Source organism: Xiphophorus couchianus, chromosome 2, assembly GCF_001444195.1.
Source record: "Xiphophorus couchianus chromosome 2, X_couchianus-1.0, whole genome shotgun sequence".
NCBI classification, from domain to species: domain Eukaryota; kingdom Metazoa; phylum Chordata; class Actinopteri; order Cyprinodontiformes; family Poeciliidae; genus Xiphophorus; species Xiphophorus couchianus.
Genome location: NC_040229.1, coordinates 10,511,809 through 10,525,550, shown reverse-complemented (window position 1 = coordinate 10,525,550; position 13,742 = coordinate 10,511,809). Strand labels below are relative to the sequence as shown.

General features: G+C 39.8%; 1 protein-coding gene across 1 annotated transcript in view; it reads left to right on the top strand.

Moving 5' to 3' along the window:
- Positions 1 to 11,619, top strand: part of LOC114137032 (potassium/sodium hyperpolarization-activated cyclic nucleotide-gated channel 3-like) — a 30,437-nt gene extending 18,818 nt beyond the window's left edge. Inside the window, exons 4-8 of the mRNA XM_028005518.1 lie at positions 170 to 388; positions 1,756 to 1,902; positions 3,781 to 4,021; positions 5,885 to 6,049; positions 8,493 to 11,619. Coding sequence (XP_027861319.1) covers positions 170 to 388; positions 1,756 to 1,902; positions 3,781 to 4,021; positions 5,885 to 6,049; positions 8,493 to 9,901 — 2,181 coding nt within the window. The 3' untranslated portion in view covers positions 9,902 to 11,619. The remainder of the gene's footprint in view (positions 1 to 169; positions 389 to 1,755; positions 1,903 to 3,780; positions 4,022 to 5,884; positions 6,050 to 8,492) is intronic.
- The last annotated feature ends 2,123 nt before the right edge of the window (positions 11,620 to 13,742 follow it).

The following is a 13,742-nucleotide window of genomic DNA, read 5'->3' as shown; positions in this document are numbered from 1 at the left end:
TAATTTAAACATAAGCAGTTATGGTTTCCAGCAGGCAGGCTAAAATGCTCACCACCTGCACTCTGTTTTTTGAAACTCCCAGCCAAGCTCCCACAGATACGATGCTGCAGCAGCGCTGCAGCAAACTTACTGATGGAAGTTTCTCTTTCCGCCTCCACTTCTCCTCCAGAATGACACCTGGGGTCAGCAGTACTCCTATGCCCTGTTCAAAGCCATGAGTCACATGCTGTGCATCGGGTACGGCCTGTACCCGCCCATCGGCATGGCCGACGTTTGGCTCACCATCCTCAGCATGATCGTGGGCGCCACCTGCTTTGCCATGTTTGTGGGTCACGCCACAGCTCTGATCCAGTCTCTGGACTCCTCAAGGAGGCAGTACCAAGAAAAGGTGACATTTGTTTTGTTGTGTTAGGATACCTTTAAGCAGCTAAACCTTTAGAAAAAAGAAATGCTCCAATCAGGCAGATTATGATATTATTTCCCATCTATATACAAGCATGTCACTAGCCTTAATAATAACTCATGGTAAAAATAAAATGCATTCTTAAAAAGTCTTAAATTTACTGTCTGAAATTAATGCCTTAAAATGTCTTCTTTTTTATGTAAGTAGGCCTTAAAAATGTTAATCACAGGTCTTAAATTTCCTCATGCCTGGACTTGTATTTATAAAGTTTTTAATTTTTAATTTTAACTCGAGGCAGTTAAGGCTACTGCTAACAAGCTGCTAATATAGCTTTGATAGATAGCTGGCCAGCTTTTTGTGTCTTCTATGGGTATTTTTAGCATATTTTATATGTAAGTGCAATTTTATATGTATATGAAATATTGTATTCTCTTTTGTACATTTCTGTTCTCACACAGGTCTTAAATTGTATTCAAAATGGTTTTTAAAAGGTCTTAAAAAGTCTTACATTTGAGTTGCTGAAGATTGCAGGAACCCTGCATGCAATTTGCATGCATCATCCCAATAAAATACCAATAAATTGCACTGAGGTTATGTGACCAAATCAGAAAAAGCCTCAAGAGGCGTGAATGTTTTGTAAGGCACTGTATGTATTATATTAACATAACAAATAAAATTTTATATCTGGTTAAAATTCTGTTATTTATTTGATGATAGTTCATTAACCCTTACCCTGATCCTAACCCTCTTTACAAAAACTTATTTTTCACCTAAATTCTGTTTAAATATTTATAGATAGACAGCAGAAGCTTCACTGTTTTTTGATGTGAAATGGAATAGGTGACAAAAACATAAAAAGATGAGGAATAACCAGGGGAACTCACTATTAGATCTACATGTCCGCCTCTGTGAGGGATAAAACGAGAGAGATAAGGCACAGATTTAATAACCTCAGAGCAGAGGCTTATGGCAGGAAGCGCCATACGTACACTGGGTGCTGTGATCGTCTGCGCTGCTCTGCTGGTAGAGTACACTGCTGAAGGACACGCTGGTTAATGTCATTAGCTGCAGCCTGCAGAGCACAACTGTAATTGTCAGATGGGGCAGAGCCACAACACCGCACTGCGAGCAGGTTTCACAGATGGCCTGACAGTTGACTGTTAACATAATGAGATACATTATAGTCCACCTCCGAGCCAGCACATCAATCAGGTTAATATATTCATTCTGACATGACTTTGCATTTTGTCTTTGCAGGAGAAGCAGTCGCTTTAAAGCTGCCGTAGCGAGTCGGATTCTTGGAGCGGTTCTGAACGGGTTTTAAAAGTTAAAATCTTGTTGTTTTGTCACAGTATAAGCAAGTGGAGCAGTACATGTCCTTCCACAAGCTCCCCGCTGACATGAGGCAGAGAATCCACGACTATTACGAGCACCGTTATCAGGGCAAGATGTTCGACGAGGAGAGCATCCTGGAGGAGCTGAATGAGCCGCTGCGAGAGGTCGGTTTACGAAAATGTGAAGCCCAAATGAATTTGGATTCATAGAAGTTGTACCACGTCAGCATAAATGAGAGCATCCCATTCTCAACGACGCTCAGATAATTATTGATATAATCCAATATGGCTGCCTTACTTTCCATGATAATGTTAATAGTGTTGTAATCTGATTAGTGACGGCCGTATGAGGGCAGAGAACCTTATTAACAGAGCACTAAGCTGCTTTTATAATGATTGAAATATACACATGCAGCGTGGAGAACGCCTCGGCCAAGCAAAAACTAAATAAAAAAACTCAAAAAATTACTGTTCCTTGTGAAACAGCTGCGATAATGAAAATCTACTGAATGGACTCAGAAGATGCTAGAGGGAGCTGAAGGCAAAAAGAGCTAAAGACAAAGACTGAAAGACAGTTAAAGGCAGGAAGGACAAAATACAGCTGAAGACAGAAAGACTAGAAGACAGGCTGATCTAAACAGAGCAGAAGAAAGAAACACAAGGAGGAAATACAAAGAGGGGTGACAGGCCTGCGCTCCAGAAATGTTTGAAAGATTGAAAGAAAACTGTAAGACCTACGGCAATGACCCTTAAATTTCCTCACAGCAGAAACCCATGATTAGTTTTATTCTTGTAGAGTGAAATATGTTTGAACAGCAGCATTTTGTTTATGAAAAAGCAGTAAAACTTGAAAAGTTGTTGGTTACTGGAGTGCGCACTGTGGCAGTTGACGGATTCCCTCATTGGATTATACTGTAAAATTGAAAACGGACTAAAATCTGCATAAAACTTAAATTATGATTTTAGAAAAGCCATAAGAGATATCAAAAGACTGAATATTTTGAAGAGAGTTTAACATCTTGTGATTTGTTTAAAATTATAATGGAGTTTCTACGTTGAAGCAAGCAGAAGCAGTAAGCTGTCAAAGAGAACAAAGTGTTGGATGAATGTTGTGGAATTTTGAAAAATTTTAATGTATTTCAATGGAGGTGAAATTTGCATAAAAGTACAAATGCTTCAAAAAATGTGAAAGCTGAAATTACCAAAAAATATAGCAGAAGACTCCAGTTCAACGTGAGGATTTTGATATATGAATTGATAAAATCAGTTGAAGTTTTCATCAACTGATGAAAGTAATTAAGCACTGAAGTAATTAAGTAATTAAGCACTGAAAAAACATACAGAACAATGAGAAAGAACATTTTTTTTGAAGGGCAACTATTCTGCAAAATTCACATTTTACATGTCTTTGTTCTTCTATTTGGGTGTCTAATGCTTCTAAAATCAACCCAAGTACTGAAACAAACACCCAACCGGCAATAAGTTAATGTTTTTTGGTGTCTGGAAAATGATCCATTTCAAAAACCTCAGGAATGTAACATTACAAATCAGCAAAGCCCAGCTCATCTCCTAGCAACTGAGGCTGAGTTCCAGCACGTTTGGTCATCTGGTTTTACCGCTGTATGTGCTGTACAATGGCTGCTGGAAAAAACTAGTGTTTTGATGTTGATTTACCATCCAGAAACAACTTGTTGCCTTCTTGTTACTTGTGCAAGAGGCTCTACTTCTGCTTTTCACAAATGTGTAGTTGTATAACGGCACATCTGTTTGCAGCCATTTTCACGTGTGAATGTAAACGCTGAGTTGAGGGGCGTGGCCAGCTGCAACTTATTTGTATTTGACGTAACATAGAGGCCCTAAAGCAGCCCATTCTGAAAGGAACTCATCAGAGGCAGAAATGATTAAAATCTTATCATCTAAGAATGAGTTTGTGCAAAGAAATCTGATAAACATGTTTGTGTAGCCCGTAGACGTGTCCTAGCCTGTTTAAGGAGGAATAACGAGTCTCCTTCACTAACGGCCGGTTTCCTGCGTCCTCCTCAGGAAATCATCAACTTCAACTGCCGCAAACTGGTAGCCTCCATGCCTCTGTTCGCCAACGCCGACCCCAACTTTGTCACCTCCATGTTGACCAAACTGCGCTTCGAGGTCTTCCAACCGGGCGACTACATCATCAGGGAGGGCACCATCGGGAAGAAGATGTACTTCATCCAGCACGGCGTCGTCAGCGTCATTACGAAGAGCAGCAAAGACACCAAGCTGACGGACGGCTCTTATTTTGGAGGTGAGGTTTTCACACACCCCCCTGGGCAGATAGAGAGAGGAGAGGATGGAGTGGTGAGGCTGATTTAACATGTGCGAAGGAATGGTGATTGTAAGATTTGTTTTGATTTAGTTTGCACAGGCACTCAACAGATTAACTTCCCTGAACTTTACAGCTGGTTAAAATCGTCATCTCCTTAAAAGGCCTCTAAGAGGAGCAAAGCTCTGCAATCTTTGAGTCCATCTGTGGAGTTTTGCCCTTTGTTTAAAGCCTAAATGTCAAACTTTCCAGTTGTTTTCTTCTTGTTTGCTTCCTCTCAACCTGTAACAGTGTGCTATAGAGGCGCACACCACCAAATGTTACGATGACTACTAACAAACAAGCTGGTAGAGTGAAACATTTCTAATTATTGTACTCTGGGATTGATATGATTTCAATACATGATCAAAAAAGACTTAAATTTAAAGAAAAATTTCCTAAATTAGAACTCTAGATTCATAATTAGATGTTGTTCCTATGAAGACAACAGAAATTGAGACCATGCGAGTGTGTTTGTGTCGTAAACTTGCCTGTCATGGACAGAAAAAGCGATTTATGTGTCACGGTACATTTTTTTCCCTCTCTTTTTTTAATGGGGCATTATTTTATTTTTCTGATCTGGCACGGCAGATGAGGTCAGGACAAAAACTGTAAGCTGCAGAAATTGCATTAAGTGCTCCATCTGTGGGGGTTCGGGCATCAGGCAGCCAACATTTTATTGTCTCACACTAATGACTGTTCCTCACTGTTCTTTTGGAAATGGATCTAAAACTACATGAACTCTGCCATCATGTAAGGCGTTAGAAGTTAATGATCCCTGCATTTTTTAATCTCTTCCGTTAACATTGATCATACATTAACAGTATTCTTAAAGAGGACATATTATGCAAAATTCACATTTTGCACATTTTTATGCCTAAAAGTCCTTAAAAAAACAGAGTTGTTTATTTGCGACAAGTTAATGTTTGTTAGTGTCTAGAAAATGAACCATGGTAAAAACTTCCTGTTTGCTGAATCAAATACAACTGGCACTACACTGTTACTTAGCAACCCCAGCTAAGCCCAGCCAGTTACCTAGCAACCAAGGTGGAGCTCCAGCACGCGTTGGTTTTACCGCTGTACAATGGCAGCTGGACAGACAAGTGTTTTGACGTCAACTTACCATCCAGAAACCACTTGCTGCATTCTTGTTGGTTGTGCAGGAGGCCCTACTTCTGCTTTTCAAAGAACAGTTGTGTAATTACGCATCTGTTTGCAGACATTTTTAGCAGCAGCTTATTTGGATTTAAAGTGACAACAGTTCATTGCCAAAAACACAACATCTTAACATGTATGTTTAGTCTAGTTTTTAGTGAAAATATCTTAGCACACGTGAAATAAGACAAAACTAACTTACAAGTAACTTTTCAGCAAGATAAAGAGGCTTGTTTTAGTGAATAATTCCTTAATATTGATGAAAAAGTACTGGTTCCATTGGTAGATAAATTAATTTATATCATGGGAAAAATGTCTTGTTGTAAGTGAAATAATCTACCAATGGAACTAGTACATTTTTGTCAATATTAAGGAATTATTTACTTGAAGCAAGCCTCTACATCTTGCTAAAAAATTTACTTGTAAGTTGGTTTGTCTTATTTCAAGTTTACTAAGAAACTAGACCAAAAATGCTTGGTAATATTTTGTGTTTTTGCAGTGCTCATTCTGAAAGAAGCCCAAAATAGGCAGAACTGACTAGGAATGATTTTGTGTAAAATATTTAATGAACATATTGTGTAACCTATAGGCCTATCCTAACTTGCTCAAGGAAGAGCAATAGGTCACCTTTACTTTCCTCTGTCCTTGCAGAGATCTGCTTGCTGACTCGAGGCAGAAGGACAGCCAGCGTGCGAGCAGATAACTACTGCCGGCTGTACTCTCTGTCTGTAGACAACTTCAACGAGGTGCTGGAGGAGTATCCCATGATGAGAAGGGCCTTTGAGGCCGTCGCCCTCGACCGCCTGGACCGAATCGGTGAGCTTTGGAGAATTCTCAGATACATCTAAACAACTAAATAAAGTAAAATGGTGTCTTTTATCTACGTCTTATTGAGACATATGAAACAGTTTGTGTCGTATTCCATAGCTACACTGCAAAAACACAAAATCTTACCAAGTATTTTGATCTAGTTTCTAGTATAAAGATCTTAGTACACTTGGAATAAGACAAACTAACTTAAAAGTAATTTTTTAGCAAGATATACAGGCTTGCTAAAAAGCAAGTTAGTTTTGACTTATTTCAAGTGAACTTTGATATTTGTACTAAAACTAGACCAAAAATACTTGGTAAGATTTTGTTTTTGCAGTGTATTCACTCACGTCAAAGGTTTCCACATTTTTAAAATTACAGCACAAACTTCACTCCAGGGTTCGAATCGGTGCTTGAAATCCTTGAAAGTGTTAGAATTCCAATTAAGTGTTTTCAAGGTTTGGAAAGTTATTTATTTCTGCATAAAGTCCTTGAAAGTGCTTGACATTAAAACTGCACAGTTTTGTAATAAAGTGCAATCTAACGCTCCATTAAGAGCCTAAATTTGGAAAGTGTTATTTAAAGTTTAAACTAAATATTTTCATGCAGCTAATAAAAACATAGACACATTTTTTTCTCATTGTCTGAAGTTAAATCAGACTAAACTTTTCTTCTTTTAGGTCAGTTAGAATCCATCCATCCATCCATCCATTTTCTGCTCACCCTTGTCCCTAATGGGGTCGGGAGGGTTGCTGGTGCCTATCTCCAGCTACGTTCCGGGCGGGAGGCGGGGTACACCCTGGACAGGTCGCCAGTCTGTCGCAGGGCTCAGTTAGAATTACCAAAATTATTTCTCCTTGCTAAATGCCATTTAGATGTTTTTGTTACTTTCTTTGCCTTTTTAACCATCTAATTTGATTCTGGAGGTTATTTACCTTGCACTTTGTTTGGATTGTTACAGCGTAATGAATATTTATTATTCCTAGTGGCTCAATAACTTATTGATCTTTGTAATTAAAATAAAGGTTGGGTTTATATTTTATATGTAAAACAAAGTTATTGAAATTGGGGGATTTCTTTTGTTAATTTAGTGTTTTGTTTTCATCTCCAAAGTGCAGTGCTGGAAAAATTTGACAACATGCCTCAAAAATGCTTGAAAAGTGTTGGTAAAAGTGTACAAACTCTGGATTTGATTGGGATTTTATGTGATAGACATAAAAACAAAGACAAATGATTTTCTAAATCTTTTTTACAAAAGAAAATCTGAAGAGCAGGTTGTGCTTTTAAGTCCAGCTCCCAATACTTTGGAGAAGCACTTTTTGGTGTAAAAACAGCTGGTTTGTCTCCAGCAGTTTTGCTTGACTAGAGAGAGAAAAACTGCCAAAAACAGCTAAAACTCAGAAAAAAATCTCATTAACTTTGTGGTTGTAATGTTGCAACATGTGAAAAAGTTTAAGAGTAAGGATACTTTGTAAGGCTCTGCGACTCGTGGCTCATTCCGCTTGTCAGACAGAATGAGATTTCTGGATTTTAATTAGAAGTGTGAATAATTAACTAAAATCAGTCATGGTCAGATCCATCTATTTTATTAATGGAACCTGATTTATGGGTTCTCAGCAGAAAATCCACCATATTTACTGAAAATTAAATGAAGCATAAAACATGTTACTTAAGTTTTGTTGGTAAGCCCAAAAGTTATCATCTTGATTTAAATCTAAAACAGTTTTCATTCAAAATAGCAGAAAATGGTGCAGGGATTGCAGGCCAAAAGGTATTAATACTGTCCTCAACAATCACTGGAAAAATCTTTGCAAATACTTTTTATACACTGCAAAATGCAAAATTTCTCCAAGTAATTTGGGTCTAGTTTCTAGTGCAAATGTCGTAGTACCCTTGAAATCAGACAAAACTAACTTAAAACTAACTTTTTAGCAAGATATAGAGGCTTGTTGTGAGTAAATAATTCCTAATTAATGATGAAAAAGTACTAGTTCTATTGTCAGATTATTTCACTTGTAACAAAACATTTTTAACATGTTGTAAGTTAATTTATCTAAGATTTTGTGCTTTTGCAGTGTAATTGTTGACCAGATTTTTGTATGTTTCCACTGGTATTTTGAAGATGTATGTATCTTTTGGTGATATTAAACTGATATGTCTAATAAAAAAACCTCAGACATATTTCTGGTTAATTTCCAAAAAAATACTCAAGTAAATGTAACTAGTTACTGTGAAACGCTGGTTCATACAACAAAAATGGTGGAAGTTTGTAGATTTGAATTATGGTTGGATGGAGAGTTGGATGAAGAGATGGTTGGATGGTAGGATGAAGGGTTGGAGCTCATTTTAATTTATCTCGCTATTAATTGATTTATTGCTAATTGCGACGGCCCATAGATTCCCACCCTCCAATGCAGCTGAATGGTTTCTCCTTCTTCTGTTCTCACAGGAAAGAGGAACTCGATTCTGCAGCATAAAGTCCAGCATCACCAAAGCTCCGGCACATTAAACCTCCACGAAACAGAAATCATCCAAAGAATCGTCCAGCACGACCGGGACATGGCCCAATGCACGCAGCTGATCCAAAGCAGCACTGCACAGAGTTTGATCGCTCCACCGTCCCCCACCCCTCTCATCTGGACGCCGCTGGTCCAGGCGCCGTTGCAGGCTGCCGCTGCCACCACGCCGCTGGCTTTAGCCTTGGCCCATCACTCCCAGCTGCCTCCCATCCTCTTCCATAGTCCTCTGGTTCCTGGTTCCTCCATGAAGGACCATTCCAGGAGGGTCCACATGGGAGGGACCGCCTTCAGCAGCTTTGGTTCAGTTCCTGGCTCCCCGGTTAGCTCTGCTAAACCCAGATCTGTAGTTGAGACGCCGACGTTGGGGTTCTCTTTGGCACAGCATCACTCCACCGCGGTTTTATCGCCCACGGTGATGTCGCAGCCCGTCTTTACGAGCAGCCTACAGCCCACGCCGCAGCCTCTTTACCAGCCTCCTCACTGCACCCCGGTCTTCCCCTCCTACACCTGCTCCGCTCAGCTCCACCCTCAGCCGTTCCTCGGTGCTATGGCCGCTCCGCCTCAGCCTCTAGGTTTGCTACAGCAAGGGGCGCCGGGGAAGATTTCGGGAAGATTTCCAGCCCCGGCCATCAGCCCTCTGATCTGCAGCTCGGTGAACCCCATCCTGAGCCAGCTGCGGCAGCCATGCCACCACTCCAGCCTCAACAGAGCAACCAGCACATCCAGCAACGTCAACCTCCCACATTTCCCCATCATAACCAGCAGGCAGCCGCCAGTGGGGATCAATCCGCCGCCGTCTGCGGCCGGCGTAAGTGGGGTGGCCGCCTCTCTGGCACAGCACACCCTGGCGGGACTGCAGTCGGTTTTCCTCCCACAGGTTCTCCCAGAGCACTCGGCCCTCGCCTCCCTGGCGCAGTACGGCTCCGCAGAGGCCTTGCCGTGCTACACGCCGCCTCTCCGCAGCCCTGCCACACAGAGTCGGACGGTTCACCATGCCGAGCCGCCCGGCTCCATCAGCTTTCAGAGCTCTGCTCTGAGAGAAACAGCAGAGTCTTCGGCGGATCTCTTTACCCAGGAAATAAAGACAATCTCAGGCTCTCACAGCTATTTACACCAGGAAAGGCCTTCGGTGGTGAGCGGCTCCTCAGAGGGTGTGGCGGGGGGCTTCCCTTCCCCCATGGCGGTCAACAAACCCTACACCGCCATCCCGGGTCAGGGTGGTCCCGTCAGTTGGACACAATCAGGGCCTGAGCCTTGGAATCGGCCCGCTGGCAATCAGTCTCCCGCTAAAGTGTTAGACAGTGAACAGAAACAATCCAAGCTTCCCTCCAACTTGTGAGTGTCAGACACACCCTCCTCAACCTGCTGAGCTGCAGAGGAAACCCCTCCATGTTGGCATTTTAAAGGGGACCTATTATGCAAAGTTCACATTTGGCACGTTTTTATGCTTCCATTTGGATCTCTACTGCTTATAAAAACAGCCCAAGTGCTTTAAAACATTCCACCCAGATATTTTTTGGCAATAAGTTCATGTTTTTTGGAAAAGGAGCCGTTTCAAAACCCTTCTGAATGTAACATGACAAATCAGCCTGTTACCTAGCAACCCCAGTGGAATTCAGCCCGTTACCTAGCAACCAAGCAGAGATTCAGCACGTTTGGTCAGCTGGTTTAACCGCTGTAGAATGGCTACTGGAAATAACAAGTGTTTTGATGTTAGCTTACCATCCAGAAACCACTCGCTGCATCCTTGTTGATTGTGCAGGAGGCTTTTCTTCTGCTTTTCAAAGATGTACTGTTGTGTAATTGCACATCTGTTTGCAGCCATTTTCACGTGCGAGTGTAAAGGTTGAGTTGGGGGGCGTGGCCAGCAACAGGTTATTTGAATTTAAAGTGACAGGCCCTAAATCAGCTCATTCTGCAAAACTAAAATCTCATCTTCTAAGAATTATTTTGGGGAGAAATGTGATGTAATAACCCGTTGAAGGAAGCATAATAGGTCACCTTTAAATGGTAATTTCAGTGCTGGGGTGTGTGTGTTGTTTTAATCAGATGAGAGATCAGTTTAGTTTTTGTGGATGACGGACAGAAACATATTTTTTCTACTCAACATTTTCATTATGATGATAAAACCCAAAAGTATTAATGGGTTATATATTTAAGACCTGATAAGAAATATCACTTCTTATATATACTATATTATATTCTAACCTTCCTCTGTGATTTGTTATTTATTTGAAACCTTTTTTTTTTTTTTTTTTGGTTCCCTTTTTAGCTTCACCTCTTGAGCTGAAAAGAATTACCCACAGCTGTATATTCAGTTTATGATTGAAACCAAAAATGGCTTCCCTCTTGTTAGCGTCCTTTCCGGAGAAATGCTGCGCACAGACAGTCTGTGCACTTTGCTCGTTTCAGAGATCACTGCAGCGCGAAGGGTTTGGCGGCGGCGTGTCTTCCAAGATAGAAAGCTTTCTCAGCAATATTGCACATCCGAACGGGTCGCACTGATCAGACTGCATTTAAAAAAAAAACAAAGCAATGAATGTAACAATGTCAGTCTGAGGGGAAGGCAGGACTTGGGATTCGAATGTGTGGATGAACGTGAACAGACAAAAAAAACCTGAGTTGAGGTTTGTGTGCCATGAGCATAGTATGCAATAATCCGTGTTTTTATTTTTATGGGCTTATAAAGGTACTGTGAATTAAAGCACTTGTGTCAAATCAGTAAGATTACTGGTAAATCTATCAATTAATTAATTAATTAAAATGTAACAAACAGTGACTCAGTTCAAAAAGAGAAACTTATACAGATTCATAACACAGAGTGAAGCATTTGAACCCTTTGAGTTAATTTTGATTATGGCATACAGTTCAGCTTCTGCTATTAATACGCCGACAATATGGAGTAAAAGGTTTACCGTGATATTTTGTGGTAATTACTGGCATATTTATAATAAATTTGCAGCTTTTTGTAGATTTTAGGACTCCTAAAACATAATCATCTCCACTACAAAAACACAAAATCTTACCAAGGAATTTAGTCATAGTTTCCAGTGCAAATATGTTAGTACATTTTAAATAAAATAAATACCTTTTCAGCAACATATATGAGCTTGTTTTAAGTCAGTTATTATTTACTACTGATTTAAAAAGTTCTAGTTCCACTGGCAGTTTATTTCACTTATATTTTTCTCGTCTTATAAGTGAAATAATCTGCCAATGGAACTAGAACTTTTTAATCAATATTAAGGAATTATTGAATTAAATTAAGCTTGTATATCTTGCTGAAATGTTATTTGTATTTTTTTTAGCTTAAGTGTACTAAGATATTTGTACTAGACACTATTAGAACATAAGTACTTGGTGAGATTTTGTGCTTTTGCATTAATTATTCCTATTGATACTCAACCAAGTAAAGCAATTGTATCACTAAGCAGCACAAAATAACTGAATTTATTTATATTTTTTAAGATATTGATATCTCCTGCTATTATAGAGCTAACATTTGGGGGGGAAAGTGTAAGTAACAATCCTAGCAGTAGTTTTGTTTTTTGAAGAGTTTTTCACAAACATCATCATGTTTAGTTTACTTTGATGATAAATCAAATATTCGTAATAACCAAAAATAGTAAGATAATGACCCATTCTTACTGCTGAGGTTGTTGTCCAATTAAATTACTACGACGTATTTATATTTATTTTAATTCCATGATCACTGTTTGAATAGACGTAGGCTATGTTCACACTGCAGTCTGAAGTGACCCACTTTAATATCGGACCTTTTCATGACAGTCTGAACAACACGGGTCGGATTTTTTTCGTAATGCGACCCAGGCCACTTTGGTATCCGAAACGTATCCGATTCAACTGTGACCTGACGTCATTGATACTCGACAAACGTCACTGTTCTGCGTCCTGATGCGCGCAAGCGGGAAGAAAAACAGCCACCATGGCGGACGATGACGGATATTAAGTTGTAAATATGTTGGTTACGGTTGGACAACAACTTCAGATGTGTAAGATATGCTCCAACGTTAGCATCCACGTTTACTTCAGCAAACACTGAGCACTTCTTCTTCGTCTTCTTTTTTGTGGCGGTTGGCAAAACACTGAGCACGCTCTGTATGTGTAACGTTATTGCGCCCTCTACTGCGCATGCGGGACACTTTCAGGTCCATTGCAGCTCTCACTGGAGATCACTTACAGGTGGGATACTGTACATTTGGAAATGTGAACGACCGCGCCAAAACTGTCCGATTTGACAAAAAAAATCGGAATTGGGTCACTTCAGGCTGCAGTGTGAACGTAGCCTTTGGTTTTCCACTCTGTATGTGTTTCTTCCATGATTCCTCAAATCCGGAATCACAAGCACAGATACAGCATAATTAAAAAGTTTAGTTTCTTTGGCAATGACCTTTACCCTCCTTGTCAGACTGATTGTATTTTTTTGGTCTAATGTAATTTTCTAACATATTTTGTCTCTTTAGCTGTAAACCATAATCATCAAACTTATAAGAAACAACAGTAATAAATGCCTCATTGCCTGTGTCATGAATCTATATAAAACCTTATTTAATATTTTATAAATATAAAATCAGTGGAAAACACTTTTTGATAATATTCTAATTTATTGAGCTCCACCTGTGTGATTTTGGCTTTCCAGTCGTTACAAAAAGGGAACTGATTAAAAACTAAAAGCAATCGAGGATCATCAAACATCTTGAAACCAGCAACGCACTGAGAATGATGTGAATGTTTCTTGCACCAGTCAAAGGGCTACCAGCAGTCACCGGGGCGCGTGATCAACACCGAAACCCTGACGGGTCATATTGCTGCACATTTACCTCTCATTGTTTAACGTTCGATTGTAAAATCTGACATCTGCTGCTTTGTGACGCTATGCTGAATCCAAAAGACTGCTTTATGAAACAACAGTGACATCCTTTTACTAGTTAATGTGTTTAGCTGATTTGTTTTTCCATCCACCTCCCATCAGCGGGGTTTCACTTTATTTTAAATACATCCAGTGTCGAGGAGTAAAGTTATTGATCTGTTTATTAGTCTATTTCTCATTTTTGTTGCCTTTTTAATCACCAAATCTGATCATTTCATCTCCTGTATATTAAACACATTTTATTTTAGCTACTGAATTTAATGCAATAAAAAACAGACATATGGTCAAA